The sequence below is a fragment of the Pelecanus crispus genome, chromosome 2 (assembly GCF_030463565.1).
Source record: "Pelecanus crispus isolate bPelCri1 chromosome 2, bPelCri1.pri, whole genome shotgun sequence".
NCBI classification, from domain to species: domain Eukaryota; kingdom Metazoa; phylum Chordata; class Aves; order Pelecaniformes; family Pelecanidae; genus Pelecanus; species Pelecanus crispus.
In genome coordinates this window covers 236392-262001 of record NC_134644.1, presented here as the reverse complement: position 1 = coordinate 262001, position 25610 = coordinate 236392, and the positions used below count along the sequence as shown (strand labels likewise).

The 25610-nt window shown below is 50.2% G+C and overlaps 1 protein-coding gene across 1 annotated transcript; it reads right to left on the bottom strand.

Moving 5' to 3' along the window:
• Positions 1-8381: 8381 nt before the first annotated feature.
• On the bottom strand, positions 8382-16860 carry ASB10 (ankyrin repeat and SOCS box containing 10). The gene is made up of 5 exons (XM_009485598.2): positions 16545-16860; positions 11490-11757; positions 10423-10927; positions 8832-8945; positions 8382-8567 (listed from the first exon to the last, which is right to left on the bottom strand). Exons 1-5 carry the CDS (start codon positions 16858-16860, stop codon positions 8382-8384), a joined length of 1389 nt encoding a protein of 462 aa, XP_009483873.2.
• Positions 16861-25610: the final 8750 nt, after the last annotated feature.

The following is a 25610-nucleotide window of genomic DNA, read 5'->3' as shown; positions in this document are numbered from 1 at the left end:
TCAACTAGATCAGGTTGCTCAGAGCCCCATCCAGTGTGACCTTGAATATTTCCAGGGATGGGGCATCTATCACCTCTCTGGGCAACCTGTGCCAGTGTTTTACCACCCTCATTGTAAAAAATTTCTTTCTTATATCTAGTCTAAATCTACCCTCTTTTAGTTTAGAACCATTACCCCTTGTCCTATTGCAACAGGCCCTGCTAAAAAGTTTGTCCCCCATCTTTCTTGTAGGCCCCCTTTAAATACTGGGCTGCCATAAGATCTCCCCGGAGCCTTCTCTTCTCCAGGCTGAACACCACCAACTCTCTCAGCCTTACTTGCTGTAGTATTTTCCAGGAATCGAAGTAAGGCTGGCCAGGCATAGGACCGAATTTAAGAAGTCACAGGCTTCTTCAAACATGTGCTTGCATTTGGCCCAAGCCCATGTGGCACAGGAGCCCAAGGGGCAGCCTTGCAGCCAGGAGCTCGGTGCTTGGAGGTGGGTGGGACTGCGCGGATGTGAGCAGCATTGCTGACATCTGGTGATGAGCCGGAGGAACAGAGCAGGGGCTGACAGGCCCTGGAGAACGCCTCTGTACAAAAGGGGTCCCCCGGGTTTCACCTGCAGAGCATGGCACCCCAGAAGTATCAGCATCTGCTGCAGAGTGTCTGGATGGAAACAGACGTGCAGGAAGCATTTGGAGTCATACTCCTAACAGTGAAGTACCAGAAGCACTTGGCACTGGGAGAGCTGCTGTAGGGCAAAATCAGCCACTGGAGTGAGTCCAGCAGAGCTCTGCATGGAGCTGCTCAAAGAGGGGCTGTGCTGCTGTGTGGGGCTGCAGCTTGGGGCAAACACCAAGGCTCCTACTGCTGTGAGTCAGAGAGCTGATCTGAAGGCCTCCTCAGGTGGGATCAGTGCTACACCACTTAGATGCACACAAGCCAATGGGGCCGGATGGGATCCACCCAAGGGTGCTGAGGGAGCTGGCAGAAGTGCTCACCAAGCCACTTTCAGTCATTTATCAGCAGTCCTGGCTAACTGGGGAGGTCCCTGATGACTGGAAGTTAGTAAATGTGACACCCATCTACAAGAAGGGCCAGAAGGCGGATCTGGGAAACTACAGGCCTGTCAGTCTGACCTCGGTTCATGGAGGAGATCATCTTGAGTGCCATCACGCGGTATGTACAGGACAACCAGGTGACCAGGCCCAGTCAGCATGGGTTCATGAAAGGCAAGTCCTGCTTGACCAACCTGATCCCTTTCTATGACAGGATGACCCACTTAGTGGATGAGGGAAAGGCTGTGGATGTTGTTTACCTGGACTTTAGTAAAGCCTTTAATGCCGTTTCCCACAGCATTCTCCTGGAGAAACTGGCTGCTCATGGCTTGGATGGGTGTACTCTTCGCTGGGTAAAAAACTGGCTGGATGGCCGGGCCCAAAGAGTCGTGGTGAACAGAGATAAATCCAGCTGGCAGCTGGTCACAAGTGGTATTCCCCAGGGCTCAGTTTTGGGGCCAGTTCTGTTTAATGTCTTTATCAACGATTTGGATGAGGGGATTGAGTGCACCCTCAGTAAGTCTGCAGACCACAACAAGTGGTGCGGAGTGTCGATCTGCTGGAGGGTGGGATGGCCCTGCAGAGGGACCTGGCCAGGCTGGAGCGATGGGCCGAGGCCAACTGGATGAGGTTTAACAAGGCCAAGTGCCGGATCCTGCACTTCGGTCACAACAACCCCATGCAGCCCTACAGGCTTGGGGAAGAGCAGCTGGAAAGCTGCCTGGTGGAAAAAGACCTGGGGGTGTTGGTTGACAGCGGCTGAACATGAGCCAGCAGTGTGCCCAGGTGGCCAAGAAGGCCAATCCTGGCTTGTATCAGGAATAGTGCGGCCAGCAGGAGCAGGGAAGTGATTGTCCCCCTGTACTTAGCACTGGTGAGGCCGCACCTCGAATACTGAGCTCAGTTTTGGGCTGCTCACTACAAGAAGGACATTGAGGTGCTGGAGCATGTCCAGAGAAGGGCAACGAAGCTGGTGAAGGGTCTGGAGCACAGGGCTGATGGGGAGCGGCTGAGGGAGCTGGGGGTGTTCAGCCTGGAGAAGAGGAGGCTGAGGGGAGACCTGATCGCTCTCTACAACTGCCTGAAAGGAGGGGGCAGGGAGGGGGGTGTTGGGCTCTTCTCCCAAGTAGTTAGCGATAGATGTGGTGCTTAGGGATGTGGTTTAGTGGCAGACTTGGCAGTGTGTTAGGTTAATGGACTTGATGATCTTAAGGATCTTTTCCAACCTAAATGATTTTATGATTCTATGATTCTGTGTCATGGGGCAGCCCCGTGAGGTCCTCATGTGCTGGTGGACTGGTGAGAGGTGGGAGTTTGCCTTTGTGTGTCACATCCAGCCCTGAGGTCCTTTGGCAATCCACAGTGAGCCCAGTCCCACAGGGTGAAACATGCTCAGCGCTTCCAAATGGCTGAAGTCTCAAAGCTAAAGCTTGTGAGAGAAATTGAATACAAGCAAATATTTAAATAAAATTATAAACTAGTATCACCATTTATTTCAGAATGTTTTTTTCAGAAACCAGTGCAGGCAGCAAATTTAGAGCAAGGAAGCTGACAGAGCTGGTACAAACCAGTAGTTACAAAATGCAGGATGCTAAGGGGAAGTCACAGACATCAATGAAGTACCAGTGAAGTGAGCAGCACTGTTAAGAGAAACATGAAACTGTTTCATTACCCTGGGGCCAAACACAGTCCCAGTGGTGACAGAGGCCAGTGCTAGACCAGCGTGGAAGAACGACAAGACTATGGATCATAGATCTGTAATTAAGCAGTCTGATCTCTTTGGGACTTGGGCTAAGCACCATGCAGGATGAATTCTGGTCTGGGCTAGGGCAGATCTTCTGGTGATTTTTAAAAAAGCCAGAGGTGAGAAATCTACATCCACCACGATAAACTAGTCTAAGATGCAATTAACTAGTAGATTAATTACCCTTGCTATTAAAAATGTGTCTCATTTCTAATATGTGTTTGCCCAGCTTCAATTTCCAGCCACTGGATCTGGTTTTACCTCTAAGTGCCAGTCAGAAGAACTGTCAATGCTCTGCAGCCTGCCCCTCAGAAAGTTAGGTAAGGCGCAGCTGAGGACCAGCAAAGGGAGTCAGCATGGAGATGACATGGAGGGGGTGTTCAGCTGCACGCCCACAGTGCTTTCTGGAGAAGTGCTGTTAAGCCTTCCTGCCCTGTAAATCTGGGACCAAAGAACAGGTGCCTACGGCTGCACACAGGACTCCAAAGACTGACAATGGTGTGTCCAACAAACACCTCTCCAGAACTCCCACTGCCAGGAATCACTGGCAATCCGTAATTCACTTCTGGCTGTTCTCTGAACCCTCTCCAATCTCTCAATTTTTTTGAAATGTCAACCCCAGAGCAGGTTGCCCCAGAAGCAGAGAATCTAAAGAATTGCAGTCGCTGGGCTGCAGGTTTCTGTGTAAACAGATGTTCTGCATAATGAAAACCAAGAACTCAACAAATATTTTTGCTCTGTATTTGAAACAACAATAGATAATATTCATATTTTACAGTGGTAATGAAATACTTTCTATTCCATCAGTAATTAAGGAAGATGCTAAAGAGAAACTGTTTAAGTAACAATTCTTATAATCTGCAGTAGGATAACTTACATCCAAGAGTATTTAATTGGCTAACAAGTTCACTAAACCATTGATTTTTTTTCTTTATAACAAATCATGGCACACTGGGGAACTTAAGATAACGGGGGGGGGGAGGGGGAGGGGTGTGGAAATCCAGTGTCTTGCCAGTATTTAAATGTGTTCACACAGCTATCCAAGAAACTACAGAGCAGTTAGTTCAACATACATCCCAAGCAATCACAGAAAAGCAGCCAAAGGATGCCCTGGGTAAATTAGTAAAAGTTAGAACCCAAATTACTGTCATTCAAATTAATGTAATTTGAAAGAGGTATTTTCAAATAATTTTATGTAACGTTTGTAAGCCTACAAGTTTGATAGAGCTAACTAGACAGATATGGCATGCTTAGACTCCTGTAAGTCATTTGACTTAGTTCTGCTTGACATTCTAATAAATAAAATTAGCTGTATGCTACAGTCGGTGTGATCAGTATTAACAGATTGGAAAGAATTGGGTAACTGAGAAGACTTATTCTATATAGCCATTTGACGGTTGTGTTTCTAATTGTATTCTATTCACGTATCAATGCTATACGTTATTAGCAATCAGGGAGAAAATAAAAAACAACTGGTGATAAAATTATTGGGGTAGATAAAAATGAATTGTTGGGATGCTAAAACTAACAGGTGGTACTTGCCCAAGACAACCTGATCTGGATTGCTTGAAACACCAGGTTCATTAAAAACTTGTTTTGTTATGTCTAAGTATAAGGTGCAACATAAAGGAAAGAAGAATGTGAGCTTCATTTTAAAACAGGGACAGCAATCCTAGACAGTAATGAGTCTGAAAAACATGTAGAGGTTGCAACATATGCCATCTGAACACAAAACATGTGAATGGGGGGGTATTGCTGCCAAGGCCATCCTCCTGGACTGCGTAAATAATCAAGTAATGTCAAATATGAGTCTAAGGTTCCTAAGGCATTTGTGTAGATCTCGCATCCAGACAGCTAAGAATAACTCTTACACAATCATAGTGTAAACACATTTTGAATGTTGTGTGCAGTTCTAGTCCTTTCATTTCAAAGTGATGCATTAGGATCAGTAAAGGGACAGGGAAAGCCTGTGTTTGTGGTTAAGGGTGACAGCTTCCACACAGGGAACGACACAGTTGAATAGAATTCCAGCCTGAGTGAGGAGAGAAATGACAGGGATCTATATAGTTTTGAATAATATGATGAAGAGGAACAGACTACAGTTGCCCACATATTCTTAGAATACAAGTTAAAGGTCATCAAATGAAACAAGAAGGTGGCAGTGTAAAGACAAATAAAAGGAGGTGATCAACACAATCTGCAGTTAAGTTATCCTTGCCACAAGGATATCAGAATGCTCAAACATACATGGGTCCAAAAAGTGACTGGTCAAATTTATGGGGGCGGGGGGGGGCGGATTTCTCTACAACTACTAAATACAAAGATGCCCTTTTGACTCAAAGGTACCTGAAATGCAATTTACAGCGCTCGGGGGGCGGGGGGGGGGGGGGGGGGGGGATGGCAACCTAGTGAAGGGCTTTTCTATACTTGCTTTGTCCTTGTACCCTTCTATAGGTACCGTTATGGTTTACTAGTCCACCCATTATGGCATGCCATGCTCTTTACTGAGGAACAGGACCGACCAAGTAAGAGTCAAGCAGATATTTGAGGCTGGGAAGCCTACAGGGAGATACTCATGGAGTTGCTCTCTCAGTTAAAGGAAAGGGCTACTAGGAACAGGCAATGCTTTGACTGCACAGAGAGGGTCAGAGTAAGACCCAGTGGCTGCAGCTAGGATGGAAACTTCTGTCTAGAACTGGGATGCATTTTTTTTTTTTCTTGAGCACATCACTCCCACTTGGACAGCTGCACTGAGAACGTGGCAGTGGACTCATATTACTTCAGCCAGTCACGACGGTGTCTCTTCCTGACTGATCTGCCCAAAAACCCAGGTGTATGCTGAAGCTGGAACAACAGCATGCGTCCAAGAGACGTTCCCAGTGAACCTGGGACACAGTAGCAATCAGCAGCTGCCTGTGCCTGTGGCAGTTGGTAAAAACACATCAGAACCACATGCCCCGTGCTAATAATGTCACATGCTTGCCCTCCTCGGTTGAGATCATAGCCCTCACACTCAGGACAGCTAAATTTCCCTGGCGTAACTCCTGTCCCACCAAGTACGTTCAATGCTGCATTAGAATTTTCCCTTTAGAAACCTGAGAAAAAGTAGCACAACTTGTTTCATTGCCAAAATGTGCTCTGGAACATCAAACCTTTTAAATTCTGGTTTTGTAAATGTTTTTTTAAAAATCAATTGCTAATCGATTAGCATAACTGAATTAAACTCAGAGCGTTTGTTCTCAGCCTGCACTTAGCTTGAACTTTTCTGATCGTTTCAGTTCTGAAAAAGGGCTTGAGTGCCCAAAAGCTTTTCTGGTAAGGTTTTTTTTTTTTTTTTGGTTTGGTTTGTTTTTTTTTTCCCCCCCAGTTAAATCAGTCATTCTGTAAAAGATATTCCCCTTTTCCTGCTAGCCTCACATTGCTTGAAAAATGGTTACTTGGTGGTATCCTAACACACACAATTAAATCATGCCCTTTTAATTTCAGTGGGACCATAGATGAAATCTAGTCAATGAAGACCTGTGCCTAGGGATGGCTTGCCTGGGCCACCTGTCTGACCTCAGCCCTCCCACTTACGCTGGGATCCTGTGCCTGCAAACCCGGTGACTCTGAAAGGAACCCTGGAAATAAACCTGCAGCCCCAGCATGGGTCCTTCATTACAACAGGTGCCTGTTTATGCCAAGACACCTCTGTCCAAAGAGGAATTGGCAGTGCCAGGAGCTGGCCTGCCCATGTATGCAGTGGCACTGCATGCTCCTGTGTTTGCAGAAAAAAACCACTGTAGGTTCACCCCTTTCAACCTGAGCTGCTCTCATCACCCAAACGAAGAGCAGACTTCAGAACTAGCAAAAGTAATCAGCAAGAGCTGAGGTGCGGCTTTAGGTCTAACAGCTGCAAGAAACAATTACAAAATAAAGCAAACTATTAAATCAATCCTTCCCTGTCCTTAAAGTGATATTATGTTAGTGGCTGAGTACACATTACAGAATGTATGCTGTTGCAGGCACATGGACAGTGCTAGAAAGAAGGCCCGGTAAACCAGCCCCACGTATACTGCTCTGCAGACTGCCTTCGCACCAAAGATACCCATTCAGGCTACGCAATTCCAGACTGTGCTGCCACCAAAAGGGACAGAACCTCCTTTTTCAGCTCCTCCCCCAGTCACAGACGTGATCTGGCTAAAAATGAAAACTATAAAGTGGTGGTTAGAATTTGGGAATAAGACTACAGGACCTGTTCCCATAAACAGATCACCCTGAACAGACGTGAGCACAGCCAGCAGGAAGGTGGTGACTTTGGGCTGGGTTCCTGCTCTGGTTCAAGGCAAAGGCGCTACTGATGCCTGGTAAGAGTAGGGGCCATTCTCCAGGTATGTTAAAAGCTTTGACTCTCCTGCTCCCTTCATCCCTGTTTTGCAGATAGTGTTGGTACATCACCTTGAGCCAACACCTCACCTCTCTGCCCATGGATGTCACAAAGTGCATTCTTAAACCTTTTTGAGTTATACCATCTCCACACTGCAATAGTAGTACCAGCACACACAGGCTGCCACAACTGGTTTCCTAACACCTTTTTTAAGCCTGTAACATGTGAACACATTCCTATTGTATCCTGTCAACATTTATGCTGTGGTGCATCGCTGGTATGAGTGCATTAGGAATCGCACGCTGAACCTCAGTTATTTCAAGCTTGCTACTTCAGAGTAGCATGGTCTAGTTGTGTAAGGTGGGGATAATTAGGGGAGCAGTGCTACACCCTGTGTCCTGACAGAGGCAGAAAAAGACAGAAGCATGGGGTCAGCTTAGCCTTCAGACCTGTGTGTTCCAGTGTCCTGGTGCTGAACGGATGTTAACAGAGGCCTTGAAAGACCAGTGCACCAAGAGGAGCACGCTGCAGTGCTGCCCTAGCGTACCTTCTGCCAGTCAGCGTTCAGGCACTCCTTAAGTCAGAAGCAGGAACGGGTTAGCTAACAGCAAATCTTTAAAGGATGGTTAGTGCTTTGATTTCTTTACAACTGTGTCTTTAAATCGCAGAAACAAATGCTCTACACATGGCATGTCACATGGATGAGCTCTGTCAGGACAGTCTTCAAGGCAAGGCAGAAGTTGTACTCTGGTAGGTATAGCGAAAGACTAGGGTTTATTCCAAACACCTTTGGGTACAAACTGTAAACAAACTGTAAACAAACTGACTGAAGACAGGCTCCCAGCAAATGCCCAGGGCACCAGAGCTGCTCGTTCAGGTTAGAGTTTGTAGATTGGGATAGGGAGACTGATATCCTACAACCAAAACTGTGATCAATGCAGTGTATTTGTTCCTTGTCCCAGAAAATGCCCCAATCCCCATCTCTTGCTTTTTTTAGCGACTCTGAGATTGTCTTGTTTAGTATGGGTCAACAGAATGCTCAAAAACAGGTGCATAAGGCAGAGCACAAGGCTGGCTGGGACAGGGACACAGTGACAGGTTTGGCACAGGGGGCTGATGTGGCCTGGCAGGAGGTGTGCAAGGGAAAGGGCTTAGCTGGGAAGGCACAGACTGCACCGGCAAGGGTGGAATATCTGCACAGAAAGGCATGGTAGGACTGGAACCGCAGCCCTTAGTAGAGGACATCCTCGAAGCTGAGCAGCAGGAAATGGTGCAAGGCCCTTGGCAGGTGCAGCTGAGACAGGACCATAAGCAACCGGCCCTCCAGGAAGGTCCTGAGTGTGTAGCGAGCCAGGTGCTGCAAGGAGCGAGGACTCTGCTCCAGGGAGAAAAGTGACTGGTAGAAACGTGGGTATTTCTACAGAGAGAGAAGAAAGGACCAGAGGCAGATAAAGCTGAAGATAGCACCCTGGGAACAGAGGTAGAACCAGACATACATTTACCTTATTCACTATGGTGCATCCTCCCTATCCCCCAACACCACCACCCCTACGCCCTGCAAATCTCCACCCAGCCCCAGCCCTGCCCTGCCCCAAGCCCCCCTCAGCCTCAAGCCTCCTCTGGCACCCTGCCACGGTAGCCCGGCTGCGTGTTCTCCAGCCAGCAGCATGCATTCTCTCACCTGTACAACCTCCGCTGGAACGGCTTCCACCCAGTCCTCGGAGACACGCACGTGATCGTAACTGTTCATCAGGGCCTCGATGACACGGGGGCAGGTATGGCAGTACCGCAGTACCTGCGCCAGGGAGAAAGCAGATGAACGCAGCCTTTGGGAAGGGTCCTGCAAGCCCTACCTTCACCTTTAAAAAGCTGCACATGATCAAAACCAGCCTTGGTAAATCTAGGGAACTAACGTCCTTCCCTCATGCTGTCCCAAGAGATCAAACCCACTGACGGTGAGAAATGCCAGAGTGCCACTCCTGCGAAGAGGGTGACTGAACCAACATCCAACGCACACAGCACGGCTGCATTCAGCACAACTGAGTCCCCACAGCCTCTCCTCAGATGCAGGGACTAACGTACATGGCTGGGAAGCAGATCTCCTTCATCTGCCTCACTGCTGCAAGTAGCTCATGAGCAACTAACACTCTGCTTTACACCAGGCTCCTTTCCTTTGTAGATTGGGATAGGGAGACTGATATCCTACAACCAAAACTGTGATCAATGCAGTGTATTTGTTCCTTGTCCCAGAAAATGCCCCAATCCCCATCTCTTGCTTTTTTTAGCAACCTAGTTAGAGCATGAACCATTCTGAGGCAAGGACTGACACCCATTTTGCGTGCAGCAAGACTAAGGCATACCATGCTCTGTTGCGGGCTACACAGGGGTCTCAGGGATGTACTGTGCCTGCTCGGCATGGGGCTGCAGAGACATCCTGTACCTGTGCTGTGTGCAATGGGTGTCCTAAGAATCACTGTGCCCACATTAGCTGCTACACAGAGCCCCAGGAAGACATCATACATATTTTGTGGAACACATCTTTGGTGTGTGCCATGCCCATGTTTTAAGAACACACGTAGGTGCAAGCGACACACTGGTGCCGTGTATCTTACACCACCAGTGTGGCCTCTGGAGCGCACCCCACCCATGCATAGGTGCACAGAGGCAGATCCGCCCCCCGGCTCTTGGCTCCCACTCCCCAGGGCCCAGGCCAGCAGTAGCTGTCAGAGTCTATTCCGGCTGTACGAGTGATCCTCATTATCTGGCGTTAATAGGAGATTAATTAGTGTTAATTGTTGATTTTCCTGTATTTTCCCAAAGGGGAGAGCAATCTGCTGATCTCCGGGCTGGGTAATTATTGCACTGCTCAGGAATTAAGACAGGAAATTAACCCTTTGTTTGCTGGTGTCTTGCAGAGGCAGCATGAGCTGGAGGGTACGCCCCAAAGAGGAAACACATCCCCTGAGACGACAAGGGCCAACACTTTCCAGGGCAAGTGATTATGTGAACCGGTTAAGTACTGTCCACATAGCTTAACAGACAAGCAGGAGAGCCCTACAGGAGAACATACCCCAGGAGAAATCTTCAGGGAATCCCTTACCAGTAATACCAATTCCCCCTCCCCGAGCCCCTGGGAAGAGATAGACAGGACAGCAAGCAGGCTGGCACAGAGCAAGCCCTGCTGTGACAGAAAACCCTTGCTCTCACTGGGGCCACGATGTTCTCAGCCTTCCCTTCCCACCATGTTCCCAGCACAGCCGTGAGCCCCACACCTTGAGGAGGGAGCCAGGCCAGATGCGGATGGCACCGTAGTTGAGTAGGGCTCGCACCACAAGCTCTGGGTGGTGCTCCAGTTTGTAGGCGGTTGCTTGCAGGATATTGTGCAGCGCCGTGTTGCCACTGTAGTTCATGACGTTGACATTTGCACCCCGGGCCAGCAGTAACTCTGCTACTTGAGCGTTGGCATTCTTGCAGGCCAGGTGAAGTGGGTGCTGGCGGTCCCTATCTGCAGCATTGATGCTAGCACCGCTCTCCACCAGCAGCTGGCAGACCCGGTAGTAGCGGTCCATGTCCTGGGGTTGATGGGGCTGAGCACAGGCAGCATTCAGTGGCGTCTGCCCCTCCTCATTCTTTGCCTCCAGCTCTGCCCCATAGCGCAGAAGCAGCTGGACGTGGTCTATTAGGCCATGCCGTGCTGCTACATGCAGTGCTGTGTCGTCTTCCTCCTCCGTCTGACTGTTCACACTGGCACCATGCTGCAGCAGCTGCTGGACACACCTATGTAGGCCAAGATGACTCAGTGACAGGCTCTTCTTCTCCAGCTCCTATCCTGCTTCCCACCCCCACCACCTCCCAAGTCTGTACCATCCCACGGTTTTCACTTTTCCCAAGAGTCCGAAAATCCCTGCTCCTTATGCCCTTGAGTAGTGGTTTTAAGCCAGAATGACTGGTGAGCAGAGATACTGTCATCCTCATTCTAGCTAACTTTCCACAGATCTTTAGTAAGCGTTGTCGCACCCAGAGTCTGCTCCCACACACCCATGGAGGCCTGCCTGCAGAGCGCACGCCCTGAGCTTCGCGGTGTGAACCACCGGCTCTGCATTGCTGGTAGGTAGCAAGACAGCAGCACCCAGCTCAGCTGCATCAGCTGAGGGCTGAACTTGCAGTCATCTGTTGGACTTCAAAGGTGGTCCTGGTCCAGGAACAGGCAGTAAGGCCACCCCATTCAGCAGCTATTGCTGCAACCACCAGTCTACTTGCAGGGATGAGGAGGGACCCCTTCTACACAGGATGAGGCTCAAGGGGGGGGAGGCCCGCTATGCCCCCGGGTGGAACTCACTCGATGGAGTCTGGGCTCTTGCAGAGATGCAGGGGCTTGTAGCCATCCTCAGAGACAGCCTCAGGGTCAGCACCAAAGCTGAGCAGCAGGCGCACGCAGTCTGTACTGGCTGCTGCACAAGCCTCATGCAGAGCAGTCTTACCCCCTGGTGCAAAGTTGACGGCAGCACCCCTGAGCAGCAGGAACTGCAGGCAGTCTGTGTAGCCCCGGCTAGCTGTGATGTGCAGCGGCGTGGTGAGCTCCTGCTCATAGCTCAGAGACCACAGTCCTGCAGGGAAAGAGAGGTCAGGGAGCCATGTCCAGCCACAGTGCACAAAAGCACTGGGCCCAGACCTGCCCTTTCCCCCAGGGTACCTGAGGTACATCCCCTCTTGAGAGACTCGGGTTTCCCCTCAAGGACTGCCGCATCCTGCCAGTCCCTGCTCTGCAAGGTCCCTACCTTTGGACTGGCCTGCCAAAGGCAAAGGTCTGGGGATGACTCTTAGACTCCACAGCCATACTGTCAGGGAGCTCAACGGAGCAGGAGCCTTGGGGCAGAGGCTGTTCCCAGAAAGTGCGATTTTCACCTGCAGCTCAGTCATGCAGCACAGGATTTCTGTTGACAGGAGCACAGCGAATGAAGGGCCTAGGGGTACAGGCAGGGCCGAAAGCAGCAAGGTGGCTGGGAGGAGCACCATGCGTGAAGCACCACAGTAAAACAAAGAGGTGCTGGAGCAGGTTGCCATGCACACAGGAGACTCAGGCCAGCCCTGAGCATGGTGCAGACAAGCAAGCTTCAGCAGTGATGGACATCTAGGGCCTAGGAGAGAGCAAGAGGCTGAAACCTGCCAACTCTCAAAGATGCTGACCCAGCCAGAACCATCGCTGAGCTGGTGCGGTCTGCTGGCAAACAGCCTGCCGCTGTTACAGCAAAAAGGCTCCTTAAATTATGCTTCCTGCTGCACTTCCAGGCTAGGCTGGAGGACCACATCCCAGACTGCATGACATGTTCAACACAACATCCCTCTCACCTCTTTCTCACAGAAGCAGCATGTGGTCAACTGCGCTTCCCAGGGCCAGGTTCAAACTGAACCATCTCGAAGACCTAATGCAGGGCTGTGACAATTTCTTGCCCAGCACAACCCACAGAGAGAACCAGCAGCCCAGCACAGGTTGCACACAGAACAGGCAGAGCCAGGCTACTGGGCCAGTCAGAGAAGGAGCACAACCTGGCACTTGAATCTCCTTTGCCCCATGGGGAAACCCCGGCAGTTTCCAAGCACTTGCACAAACCCCTGCTAGAAGGGCCACATACCCCAGATGCACCTCGCGCTCCCAGACACATGCACACTCTCCCGCAAGCAGCACAGTGCAACCCAACCCCATCCCAGCGCTCTCACTCCCACGCCTGCTCCTTCGTAACCCAAACAGCACCCGTAACACACAATCCCAGCAATGCCAATGCCCTGCAGCGTAAGCAAAAGGCTCTGAGCCCCTGTTCAGCTGGGCCACGCTGCCTGCCCACTACGCCCCTGCATACTCAGCCAGCGGAAGTTGAAGCGGTAGTTTTTCCACTCTTCCAGGTCGCTGGTGTCAAACACAGCATTGGGACTCAGATTGTTCTGAGGGTCGCTGAGGATCTTGGCCACAGTCCCCTGATCCCCAGTCAGCAGGGCCTGCCAGTAGACCTGGGCAGGGCCATCCACCTTCCGTGTGCAAATGGGCTCCTGACTCTTGTCTCCTCTGCCTGTGGTGCTACCCATGAGGCAGTACCCAGACCCTCTGCAGAAACCAGGGCAGGACCTGCTGCTACCTCACCAGCCAGACTCTGAGCCCGTGGGTACAGCCCCACCAGTGCCCTCTACCCTGGCTGACAGGCTGCCTGTCTGCCCTGGGGCACTCCGCAGGGAGGGAGGACATGTCACATCACTGCTTGGCCCAGGCTGGGTACGGCTCGGGTCTCAGCTGTTCTATTCTGGGAAACCTTGTGACCAAATGTTTGGGCCAAGAGGCTGAGAAGGACACTCCTCTCAGGCAGCAGTATCTCTGCAGTCACTGGCTGTGAAGGGAAACCCCTAGGCAAGGCAGGGTACCAGAGTAGCCTGAAGGGTAGAAATGGAGACAGGACATCAGTAAGAAAGCAGAGAGGGAAGTAGTCTCATGCCCAACTAGCCTGCTGTCACCCAGCTGCTGCCCAGACCACAACAGCACAACCCAGCTGCCTCCACGCACCACCAGCACACCTTTGTCCAGCCCTTGGCTCCTTGCAAATCTCCAGCACTGCACCTCCATTTGCTAGTCCCACCCGCGCTCTTGGCACTAAACAGGTTTTTAAACAAGCCACACGAAAGTTCTTTTTAATCCGAGCTTAAAGCCAAAGGACAGGTAGAAACAGCTACAAGGATGGGAAACAGTGCATTACAAGTGAAGTAAAAACATAGAAGGTAACTATCCTTTAGACCCCTTTCTACTCTTCCTTGAAATTCAACCTTGCTGGGAACTCCTGAATGGTTTTAGTACTCCCTTTCCCATCCTCTGACACTCCCCTCACTTGGGGTTCCTCACTGCTGTCCTTTCACCTGAGATGGCATTTTCCCCTGTCCCCACCTAGTTGTATAAACCCACCCTACCCTGCTTTGGTTATAGAACAGTGCACTTAGCTCACACAGTTCATCAGCATCGTGTGCATTTTGTTCAGACCATATGTTCTAAAGAACACATCAAACTGCATGGAAGACTAGTAGTGTTTAGTTTAATTTTGTGTCATGGAACTATTCAGATCATGCAGGTAAAAACAAGTTAAGTGACCTCAATAGACCACCAAGGAACAATTACCTGGGGAACCAGAGAGGAGTGTAAGATAGGGAACTTCACCCTTCTCAGTAATGAAAATAAATGACCAAGTTCTATACTGACAAGTCTCCAGCATCCTCTGTCTGTGCAGACTTCACCACCTTGTCTGGCTACAATGTAGTGCATGAAAGGGTAAAAAGAGGGAAGCACCTGGCAGACTCTCTCACCTGCTGGGATCCTCTGTTTCCCCAAAGATATAAGCAGGTATCCCACGAGAGCCTGAGGTTCCCAATCACAAAAGCATCGCCAGGGAGGTAAAAGGCTATGTGAGTTAGTGTCAGTAACACCATACAATTTGCACTTCCTCTGGGCTTCTTAAAATATCAATATGGACAACTTGGGAAGGACCAGGTCACTAGAATCTACTTTTAAGGTCACCAGCTGGGTAAGTTTTAAGAAACTGTCCCTGCAGGCCAGTGAGATACAAAACCAAAGCCTTAGGTAGCATGAAGATTTGCTTTGGGTTTTTTCTATACCCTTATCTGATAAATTTGGCAGTACATTTTTGGTCTGTGCTTGATGAATGATCTCATTTGGTTGGGTTTTTCACATATTGAAACTTTGGCGATAAGAGCAATTTCTGTGTGAAGTTGGTTTACATCAGCTGTTCTGTTTTCTTTGGGGCACAAACCTTCACAAGCAGACTGACTGGCTGTTCAAGTGTCTGTCAGCCCAGCATAAGACAGGAGTTAAAATGTGCAATTAAGATTTTTTCTCACAAGTGGTCTCAGTTACACAAAGGGTAATACCTTCTGTATTTTTACTCATAAGTGGACTGTAACAATTCAAAACTTGGGTTGTACAAATCTAGGAACTCAGTAAATAATCCTCACCACCCACAAGTAGCAGCACTTGCATCTGCAAGCCCATCTTATCTGTCTCTTGCTAGTGTGGATCCCCACAAAACACTCAGTCACGGTCAAGCTTTATCAGTGTGCTCCATAGCTTTGTGCCGGGACACCTGAGAAGAACCCACACCTCTAGGAAAGTGGCCTTCATCAACAACTCTTCCATTCTGGAACCAGGGGGCTTTTGCCACCAACCTTCTGTGGAAAAGAGTGGTGCAAAGATGGCCCCTCCACACCTGACACTCCCCACCTTAAATTCTGGGAATCTGCCTGCACCACACTACTCACAGACAGAGGCAAGGACACATGCACTTCCAGACTGCTAAGCACATCTCTCCCTTTAACACATCACTATGCTGCTTACTGAAAGGCTCACAGATGACACTGATGAGAAGGTAAGCAAAAGGGACCAGAGAGTGTGGAAGCACGTGTGGTAGCCACAAGATGCATCTGGGCAAGGTACAGCGAGGATTACAGACGGGAGGAAACACTAAGGATGACCAGCTTCTATCTCCTGTCACTCAGAACAAGCTTGCTTCCAACATCTATGATCTTTCTGGTAGACTTGATTTCTGCTCCCCTTGCCCAATCCATCTCACAGAATAGAACAGCTTGCAGGGTGTAAACCCCACATGTGAAAGAAAGCAAAACAGCAAATGCTTTTCTTCTGGAGCACAGCCCCCCTCCATCACTGTTAACCCTCCCACATCAACCCCCCTGCAGCTTCTCAAATATAGTGTTTGGAGCAGGGGTTGCAATGGCTCTGCTTCACACCTGGGTTTCACCACAGCAGCAGGAATAGGTAGATAGAGAGGAATTGTGGCTTGGTCCCCACGCAGCTGCCTACAAGGCTGAAGCACAGCCACGCCTCTTCCTCAGGATAGGGGCTAAGCTCTGTCCAAAGGGCACCACTAAGACCTTTCTGCTGTTCCCAAAGCATGTCACAGCCTCCAGTTTCTAATGAACTAACAGACCCAACTTAAGACGTAAGGCAGGAAAAGCATCCTTATGCCACCTGATGCCTTCTCACCCAAGCACTCTCTCCGCCTCACATATATTTCACATCTATCCCAGCAATCTCTAACAGGACAGTCCTGATTATGTTCCTTTCCAGCAGCCCTTCCAAGGGCCCTATTCTCACCATTTCCCAGTAGATCTGCCCCTGGCCACCTTCAACAAGCCTACTACCATTTGTTCTACAGCCCTAGAATCCTCCTTCCTCATCCAAAAGCCTTTCTTCCCAAGTTCTTCTTCCACCACTCTGTCTCCACCACTGGGGATTCTTCTCAACACTTTCCTCAGGTGCCTGTGCTCTTTCTCTGGTCCCCATCCTGGGCACTTCCCATCCCGCTATGTCCCAGCCCTGCACACCCACCAAATTTCCTGCTAGTCCAGCGCAGCTCATCACCCTTGGTCTCAATGATGAGATTGATAGCTGCAGTCTTGGTGAAGTACTTCTGCACCATCTCCAGATCCCCAGTGAAGAGCGCATTCTGGACCAGCAGATCCCGGCACTCCAGTGGCTCCAACCGGCTGTTCTGGCATCCCTGGCCAACTGGGCTCAGGCTGCGCTCACTGTGGTGGTACCGGGACCTTATACGTGGAGAGTACTTCCACTGATCTAGCTGCTCCTCATCCAGCTGCAGCAAGTGTTGTGTGGCAGAGCTGAAGGGAAAGGTGCAGTCCGTCATGGGGAACAAACAGGACAAGTCTGAACCTTACAGTAAACAAGCTGCTGCAGGCAAGAGCCTCTCATCCAAGGCTATGTCCTTTGCAGGCTGCCCTTGGGTTCCAGCTCCCCAGCATCTGGCTGGATTCAGGCACGGGCCTGACTCATCCAGTATAAATAGTCCTGCTTGGCAGCTCCCCTTCACCACCTCCCCTCCTTCCAAGAGCTTATTTTCAGCTGCTGGATGCAATCACCAGCACAGATTAGGCACAGGAGAGGGGTAGCAGGCAGCCTTGGAACACTCTCTATGTGCTTGCTTGTTTGCTCTGCAAAGTCTCTACTCTGCACTGTGCTCCCACTTGGAAAGAAACAGAGCAAGGTGGGGGCAATCATGGTGGCGGGTAGCTAGGGAAAGGCCTGCAGCAGAAGCGGTGTCAGAAGTCATAAGGGACTGAGTACAGAGGCCTTCCTCACGGGCAACTCCACAGGGACCAAAAAAACCCCTCACAAGCCCCACACACTGCTCTTGGGAACCCAGCATCTTCACCAGGGCAGCGAGGATGGCTGCCTCGACACGGTCAAGCAGAATAAAGGAGGGCGTGTAGGCAAGCTCAGGGAAAAGCAGCTTGTATGACATGTACGAAGTTTTCTGGTAATAAGGAAGACAGCCTCCCATGCAAACCTCAAGAGGCTGACAAGTGTCTTCAGGCTTCCAAGGGGGGTATGCCCACCCACCCCTCCAGCCACACTGGGTCACATTTGGAGGGGTGAAAGATGCTGAAGCCCCCTGCCCTGCCCCAGTTATCACAGCTTACTCTGCAGGACACTAGCTAAGATGTTGTGGTAGTATGACATAGGTTTGGGACCTGTTAAACTCTGTTTACCCTCAAATTACTCTTCTGTAGCTAACCTGTTAATTGCTGTGTCCCTGCCAACATGAGAACCTTCCAGCTGGGCAGGCTGTGAGTGCCAGCAATGCCAACAGGGACTCATTAGCTGCTGTGGGGATTTCAGCCGCTATTCTCTACCCAATCCTGTAACTGAGAGTGTCCAGGGTCGCTGGAGTGACACAGCAGAGACCTGCAAGACTGCCTGAGGGCTAATGTGGGCAGCTGTGCACCCAGACCACATACCTCTACGTGGAACTGCTACAGTGACCCACTGACCATCTCCTGGACCATGCTGTCCCACCGGACAATGAGGTTTTGTTAGAAACCACCACATTGGCCCACCTGACTTATCTCCTGGACTGCACCATCTAGCCTGCAAAACAGGCAAGTTGTGCCACTTATTAATATTAAATATATATGTGACTAGAAGGTGTTTTGGGTGGTTTTTTTTTATTTGGTTTTGGCGCTGTTTTTTGGGGAGGGGGTGTTGTTATTTTTGCTTTTTTCTTTGGGGGGTGGGGTGGGGGTGTTTTTTGTTGTTTTTTTTAAATCTGAGCCCATTTATTCTTTACCCTGTCAACTTGGTTCCAAACTGTGATAGAGTTCTTTCTGGTGCGGCTGCAGGTGCCAATAGACAGGGAGCAGGGAGCTAGGCTTTGTTTGTGTTCCTTTTGGTGGCTGTTTCCAGTGCAGAGAAAAGGACTCTAAGAACCGGGAAGCCCAAAAGGGTCCATGAACAAGTCCCAGATCTGCTGGCTGCCTTCAAGAGCTGCCAGACACATTCCCCATTGCCACTGCAGACATTCTATGTCCGTGAGCAGTTTGCAGCATCCCACCAGTGCAGCACTGGAGTCAGAGGCACACTTGTTCTCCAGAAGGAGCCAGTGGCCATATCTCCAGCCCCACTTTGGAATCCACGTTCAAGCTTAAAGTGAATGCCCAGGCACAGGTGTGAGAGGAGGGCACATCTAGAGCACACTGGCCAGAAGGATCTGCTGATCCTCAGAAGGGGCTCAGGGCCTGCCTAAGCCTCTAATTTGCTGCAGGACCTGCCAAGGAGTAAGGCAGGAGAGGCACATAGTGGTTGCTCCCTGTGCTCCTCTTCCCTGTCCCATTTGTACAGCAAGATCCGCAAAGAGCTCCCAGACTGATGTAGGCACTAAGAACAGCCGTAGATGCCACTAGTGTAAGTATTTTTGTATACGCTCTGGCTCTCCCTCCAGACCCAGCCAGTCCAAACACACCTATAGAGACCACCCCAGCCTCACATGTGGTGAGTTTCACCATGCTCATCACATCACAGAACCCCATCACAAGTATATCTGGACACACATGCCCAGTGGCCTCGTTTTTCTTCTGTGTACACACCCTTCCCCAACCCTCTCACCACTCAGTGGTTTGTCCCCCTTCTTCACACAGACAGCGGCCAGAACTGACAAACAGCTGTCCTGTCCCAAGACAGCATGTGCAGAGCTCATCAGAACTATATATTATCTGCATTTCCTCCGCCCCTACACCCCGCTTGTCTTTCTCTTGTGTCTCCTTCACTTCTGCTGCCTCTTGCACTGCCTGGAGCCACATTTTACCCGGGGCTGTCTTCATTTACCAGTCCTGCAGAGAGATCAAGTATGCAGTGGGTAAAAAAGGCTGTAAAGGAGGGTCACAGCACGGAAGATAGAAACAGGCTCAGGGCAGGAGGAAGGGCTAGCTGTTTGTCCAAAGCACAAAGGAAATGGGACAATCAGGCTGAAACCAACTGGAGAAGAACAGTCAAGCAGGAGAAGGGAGAGGGGACAGGCTGAATTACCTTCAGATTCCACCAGGCTCCCCTCCCTGTCGATGAGACCCATCTTGCTCAGCAACTGCAGGAGCTCCCATACTTCCACTACATGCTTTCTTGGCCAGCTACAGGATGTGACACTATCAGCACCAATGCACACAGCTCGCACTATGTGGCATTGGCTGTAGCCATCTGACACCTTGACCGGGGCACTGATGACCAGCCTGCTGCTAAGAACATCCCACTTGCTTTTGGATCAGTCACTGCCAGGTCTCTGAAGAAAGCAGAGAGCCCATGAGAGGACACCATGGCAGGAAGGGTGGAGAGAGCACAACAAATAGCCAGTCTCCTCTGGATGAGGGGCTCAGTGCAACTGCCCCAACTTGGGGAACTTGGAGTACAGAGAAGGCTAGATTCTCTTAGAGATGAGGAAAAGCAGAAACTAAGGAGAACTCTTAGTTTCTCTCCAACCCGTCTCTCTACTTCCTGCTGCTCCTGCCACTGGAACCAACAGTGTCATGCCTCCCCCAGCCATGGGCTTGGGCACAGAATCCAAACCTAGTCCTTCACACACAGTACTATTCATGCACCCTACAACCATCCAGGAAGGGCATCTAGGAGGAACACCCTGACTGCTGGGCTGAGGCCAGGTCCTAGCCATCACACCCAGGATGCTGGCAGAGGACAGGCAGTGCTTTCGTACTCAGGCAGTTTCACAGACCTTGGGCTGTGGGGGCATGCATTTCTGCCTTTGCACCAGCTACCCTGGAGAGTTCCTCCTGTTTCCATGGCTAACAACAATAAAAAACAAAAACACCCCACCACAGGAAACAAACACACACCCACCAAACAACAAGACAAAAAACACACCAAAAACCAAAAGCCACAAGACACAACCAAGCACACACACATACACACACCCCTTCCTCCCAGCAGAGCCTTTCCTTTGTGTTTGACAGGGCTCTGGCATCTGCCCTGTCCCCACAGCAAGAGAGGGCCTTTGCTTGCTCTGCCTGACAGGTCACAGGAGGGAAGGCAAGACCATCTGTCCCCTCAGCACTGTCAGCTGGCAGGAGTTGTCCAGCTACTGGCACAAGGCTCTACCTTCAAATCCATTTTACTGACCCCACTCACTGCACACTCCATAGTGGGCTGCATAGTCTGGGCGGGGAAAAAAAGCAGGCTCCTCCTCACTGGCTTTGCATAATACCTTCACATCAGGGACACAGGGCCTGTCTGATGCACAGATCAGCAGCACCCAGTCCTCTGGCCCCAGGGATTTCAGGGTCTTCGGCAAGTCCTTCCTCAGATGCTTTGGATCTGTCTGTGAGGAAGAGGAGAGCCCTCAAAGGTCAGAGTGAAGGGGATCATGTGCAATCCCATGACCCAAGGCTGACCAGAGGGAAGAGGATGCACATCCTTGAAAAAAAAAAAAAAAAAAAAGTGTTGCAATTCTTTTTTTCAGTGATCTGTCCACTTCTAAACATTGTTGCTCTTACTGCAAGAGATTTGTTTTAGCTCTTACTAAATCATCTATTTATGATTATGCCTGCCTTGTGTCAGGGGCCAAGATGAACAGAGTGAAATCAGAAAGGTTACAGCATATTTCTTGTATGACAGAGCATGACAGGCAAGTTGGAATGTCTCATACTCAGAGACATTAGAGGAGTTCAGAGGATCAAGTCCTGTCTGCAGGTTTGCATAGGGTCAGAGGCTGACAGTCACTGGCTTTTGGGAAGTCACGCCCTAGAGTGTGCATAAGCAACCACCCCCAACCCACCCACCCCCACTAGAAGCAGGGACCACCCACTATTGGTACATCTCCAGGCATCACACCTTCCCCACAAGAAGCAGTAATTAAGGACAAAGCAAAGAGAACAAGGGTGAGTGGATAACTCCATCTATCTCCCCATGAGAGAGAGATGTTAAAACAAAACCAAGATACCCAGCCACACAGCAGCTACCCAAATTGGTCCAAAGAGACAAGGTGGAAATCTGTCCGTGATGTGGGACAGAGCAAGGGTGTAGGAACTGGAGTCTCCAGCCCAACAGTAATGCAGGTGTGTCCATTTACACATGCTCGTGTGCATGACAAAGCACATCTGCCCCCAAAAGACAGATTTAGGGAGAGTACCTTGTTACTGGCAAAGTCATCTGTGTAAGCTACAAGCCTAAAGATGTAGCATATGGCCCCATCAGGTCAGAGACTACCCAGGAAACCACGATTTCATGCAGATATTAGCTGGTCATATATACTAACATGATGTATTAAATGCTGCCACCTTCAAAGGGTCCTGATGACACATAGTAAGCTACTGGAGCCCATACTGTGCACTTTGTTTGCAAGTCTTGAACTATTATCTCTTAATTTTCTACCTTAAGCATTAATAAACCTGGGCTTTGTTTTACTGTTAAACCTGCTGTGTGTACAGAAGATGCTGCGCTGGATTGAAGCCAAAAGCAAAGTACACACCTCTACAATACAGTAGATTAAAGGAAAGAGGCATCCCAAAGAACTTGTACCCTGAGCATAAGAAGGGGGACCAGCAGCTAGATCCTGCTAGTCTGCAAAAGGTTAATGCAATAACTGGGGTAGCCAGCTGCTGCTGTTTTGGGAAGGCCTTTACTCCACCAAGCAAGGAGTCCCTCCCTGTAAGCAGAGGTAGCAGAGAGAGACCTCACAGAGCTTCAGACCAGGCTCCAAGGAAGTAAGTAGAACACGTCTGATCCTCAAGACAACATTACTGAGCTGAAGCCCTCATTCACAAGTAGGGCCATGAGATGTGGGGACCAGGTTAGAGACCCTCTTGTAGTTAGAGGAGGTGGCCCTTCAAATGTTTCTCAGGACTGCTCTTGCGCAGCAGCACACGGGTTGGGGCAGTAGCCACCCTCAGTAATACTCTCTCTGCTGCTCAGGAGCAACTTGCTATGGCAAAAAGTCACTCAAGAAGAGCTTGGAAAGCTCTTCTGACACAAGCACGCCAGCTTCTCGCAGAGGAGGCCCTGACAAGGATAGCACATGGCAGGGATTGTGCATTGCATTATGAGAAATTGATGTGTTTCTAACCCACCTGGAAGAGAAGTTTGAATATACAAGCTGAGAGCCCACCTATCTCTCTCTAGGTCTCACCTCCTTCTCCCCAGAAGGTTTCTTATAAAATTCATTTTCTTCATTCCCAACCCAGATTACTGACAGTTGCAGCAACTTTGCTAGCTGCAGTGTCAGAAGCAGATAAGAGGCCTTAACCAGAGCTAGAGTATGGGGTCCGAGTGGGGAACACCAGCAGAGACTTAGCCCAAACAGTCAATTCCAGGTGAGCCAGCCCCATCTCTACCCACAGCCTTGCTCAGTTACTAGTTCACAAGCTATGCATTCCTACCCATGGTGCCTGAAACACTGGGCTCTTTTCCTGACCTTACTGCCTTCTTTGCCTTGTGTGGCTTCTCATCTTCTTGGTCCACTGCCACATTCAGTATCTGTGGCTCCTCTCTCAACAGGTCATCATCAACCTGGAGAAAAGACAACCTCAACATAGCACCTAGCAGACTCCTGGTTCCCCTCTAACACCCCACTGTTCTTCAGCTCTAAGCAGGAACACTGTCCCTAGAGGCCACAGCACATTAGCCATTCCCAGCCTAACTCCCTCTTGCACATAGACACAGGTTGCACAGAGCAGTGGTAAATTGAGCTTTCTCCAGGAAGAAATAGCCATTAATACCTTCCAAAGCCTGAGAGCTCTGTTCTCAAACCCCATGAATCACAAAAGCCTTTCCATTTCCCTTCAGCATCTCCAAGCAAAACACCTGCAGTTGCCAAGTAGGAAGGTCCACAGGGCACATTCAAGACAATGAGGGCCCACACCCCCTCACCTGCAGGCAGATCTCTTTTTCTACCCCTTTTCTGTGTTTTGATCAGCTTCAGGTCATACTGCTGGACTCAGTCTGCAAAGATGGGGCAGCTGAGCTTCACCAGACTCACTCTTCCAGCTCCATTGTGCCTTACCTCTCAAAGGCACTGGGTCTCTTACCTTAGGCCTCCCTATCTCCACACCACATCCATCAGGAGAACATCTCATCACATCTCTCATCTCCTCATTCATTGTCATGTCACACCCTCCCTGCTGGTGTTTCAGCCCACTGCCACCATCAGGGAAGAACTGCTGCCTTCCCCCCAGCAGAGCCCACACTACAGAGGGATGATCCCTGCAGATGCTGCTCCCTGCAGCACCTCTGAGCCATCCTCCTGGGAGGGCAGCTAACGGACATGCAACACAGCCTGGCTTGGATGAGCTGAACCACAATGCACATGAAAAATAAAGCTTGGCAGACAGAGCAGCCAGGTTCTCCCCACCTCCAACAAACCAGACAACACTCAGGGACTCAGCAAAGAAAGCCAACAATCTCATGGATGTGCAAATCCAAATGCCTGCATTTGGCATTGCCCACCATCCACACCAAGATGTGCTAATAAGCAAGGAACTGGAAACCCAAGATGGGCTCATGCCTTTTGCAACGCATCTGTAGCCACAACAAGTGGCAAGTGGAGAGCAGATACTCAAAGCCCTGTGCGTACAAGATGAAATGTAGTGTCCTGAAGAACAAACCCACCCACCACAGACAGTCCTATTCTTTCAAAGCAAGGTTAAGGTTTCAGCTGGAGCCTTACTACTCACAGGCACATGCAGAGGGAGGGAACAATCAGGGCAACACACCACATAAAACCATCTACAAACATATGCATATAAACTCTGAAAAGTTCCAGCCATTAAGTATCAGCTTCTGGTTTCCTGATCTGTGAGCAGCTCCAGTCCCCTCCCAGCCACAGCATGCAGCCCCCTTACTTGGGCAGTACATTGTGAATGCTCCATTGACTGCTGGCAGGAACATGGATGAAGGCAGCACATCCAGGCTCATTGCAAAGCACTTCCTTGCCCCAGATTACATCAGTTAGCACCCCTTCAGCATAAGGCTGTGGGACCCAACCCCTCCATCCCGAGACCATCCTACCACATACGTTTCCCAAACACACCAGAAAGACAGACTCACCAGCCCTGGGGCAGGATGGGGGAAAAATTCCACCTCCTGAGAATATTTGCTGCCTCAACCACAGATAGGCTCCCATGTTTTATACCTTGCCCATCCTCCTCTGATTTGACAACCTCTGCACCTACTCCAGCTTTGCTTCTGCCCAGCAGTCTTTTCTGAGACAAGGGTGCTGGCACAATCCATGCCCTATTCAGGAAAGAAGCCAGCAAGGTCACTGTGCAAGGGACACAGATGTCAGAATCCAGCATGCCCTTAAGTATACCTGAGGACTCGAGCCTCACCCCACTAATGTTTGGTCACAAGGTGGCACCAAGCAAAACCACAGCTGGGGCCCTGGCTAGAAGGGGCTGAACACAATCAGGAGGGAGAGGACAAGGGGAGAAGACTGAATATTGCTCATGCCACCAAGGCCAACAGGACAAGGATGAAGTGGTACCTGGAGCCTTGTACTACAACATAGGATTTCTGTTTTGCACAGGCTGGGAGGACAGTGGAGAGTGCCCATGCAGCAGTCAGCAGGGAATGGGGATAGAGGGATAGCAGCAAGGCCACCGTCCCATTCAGCCACTAACCAGCATTCAGGGAACCACTGCCGAAGCTGCTGCTCTGTCTGCTCCCTCATGCCTAGTCCCTCCAGCTCATGCAGCTTCCCATGGACACTTGAGAGCACGTGCTGGTACTCAGCTTCACAGTCAGCCTGGCACAGGTGCTGCAACTCTTCTCCCAGCTGTGCCCAGAGCACAGCAGCTGAAAGCCTTGGGGCTGCAGGTCTGGAGCCTGCAATAATACAAGTGCAAGGGCTTGTCAGAAGGTAAGCACAGTTCTGCATTAAGCATGGAGCACAGGTGAAGGACAGGACACCTGAGAGACAGTCCCATCACCAAGCATGCCCCGTACATCCTCATTCCAAAGGCCATGCCCCTTCTTCCTCTTGCTGCAGATGACACCAGGCCTGCCTTATCAAGTAAATTTCTCCCTAGTGCCAAGCAGAAGCAGCCATGGTGGGGAAGAAACATTAGGAGCATCAGAAAGAGGTGGTGTGGGGAGTGAGCAGCG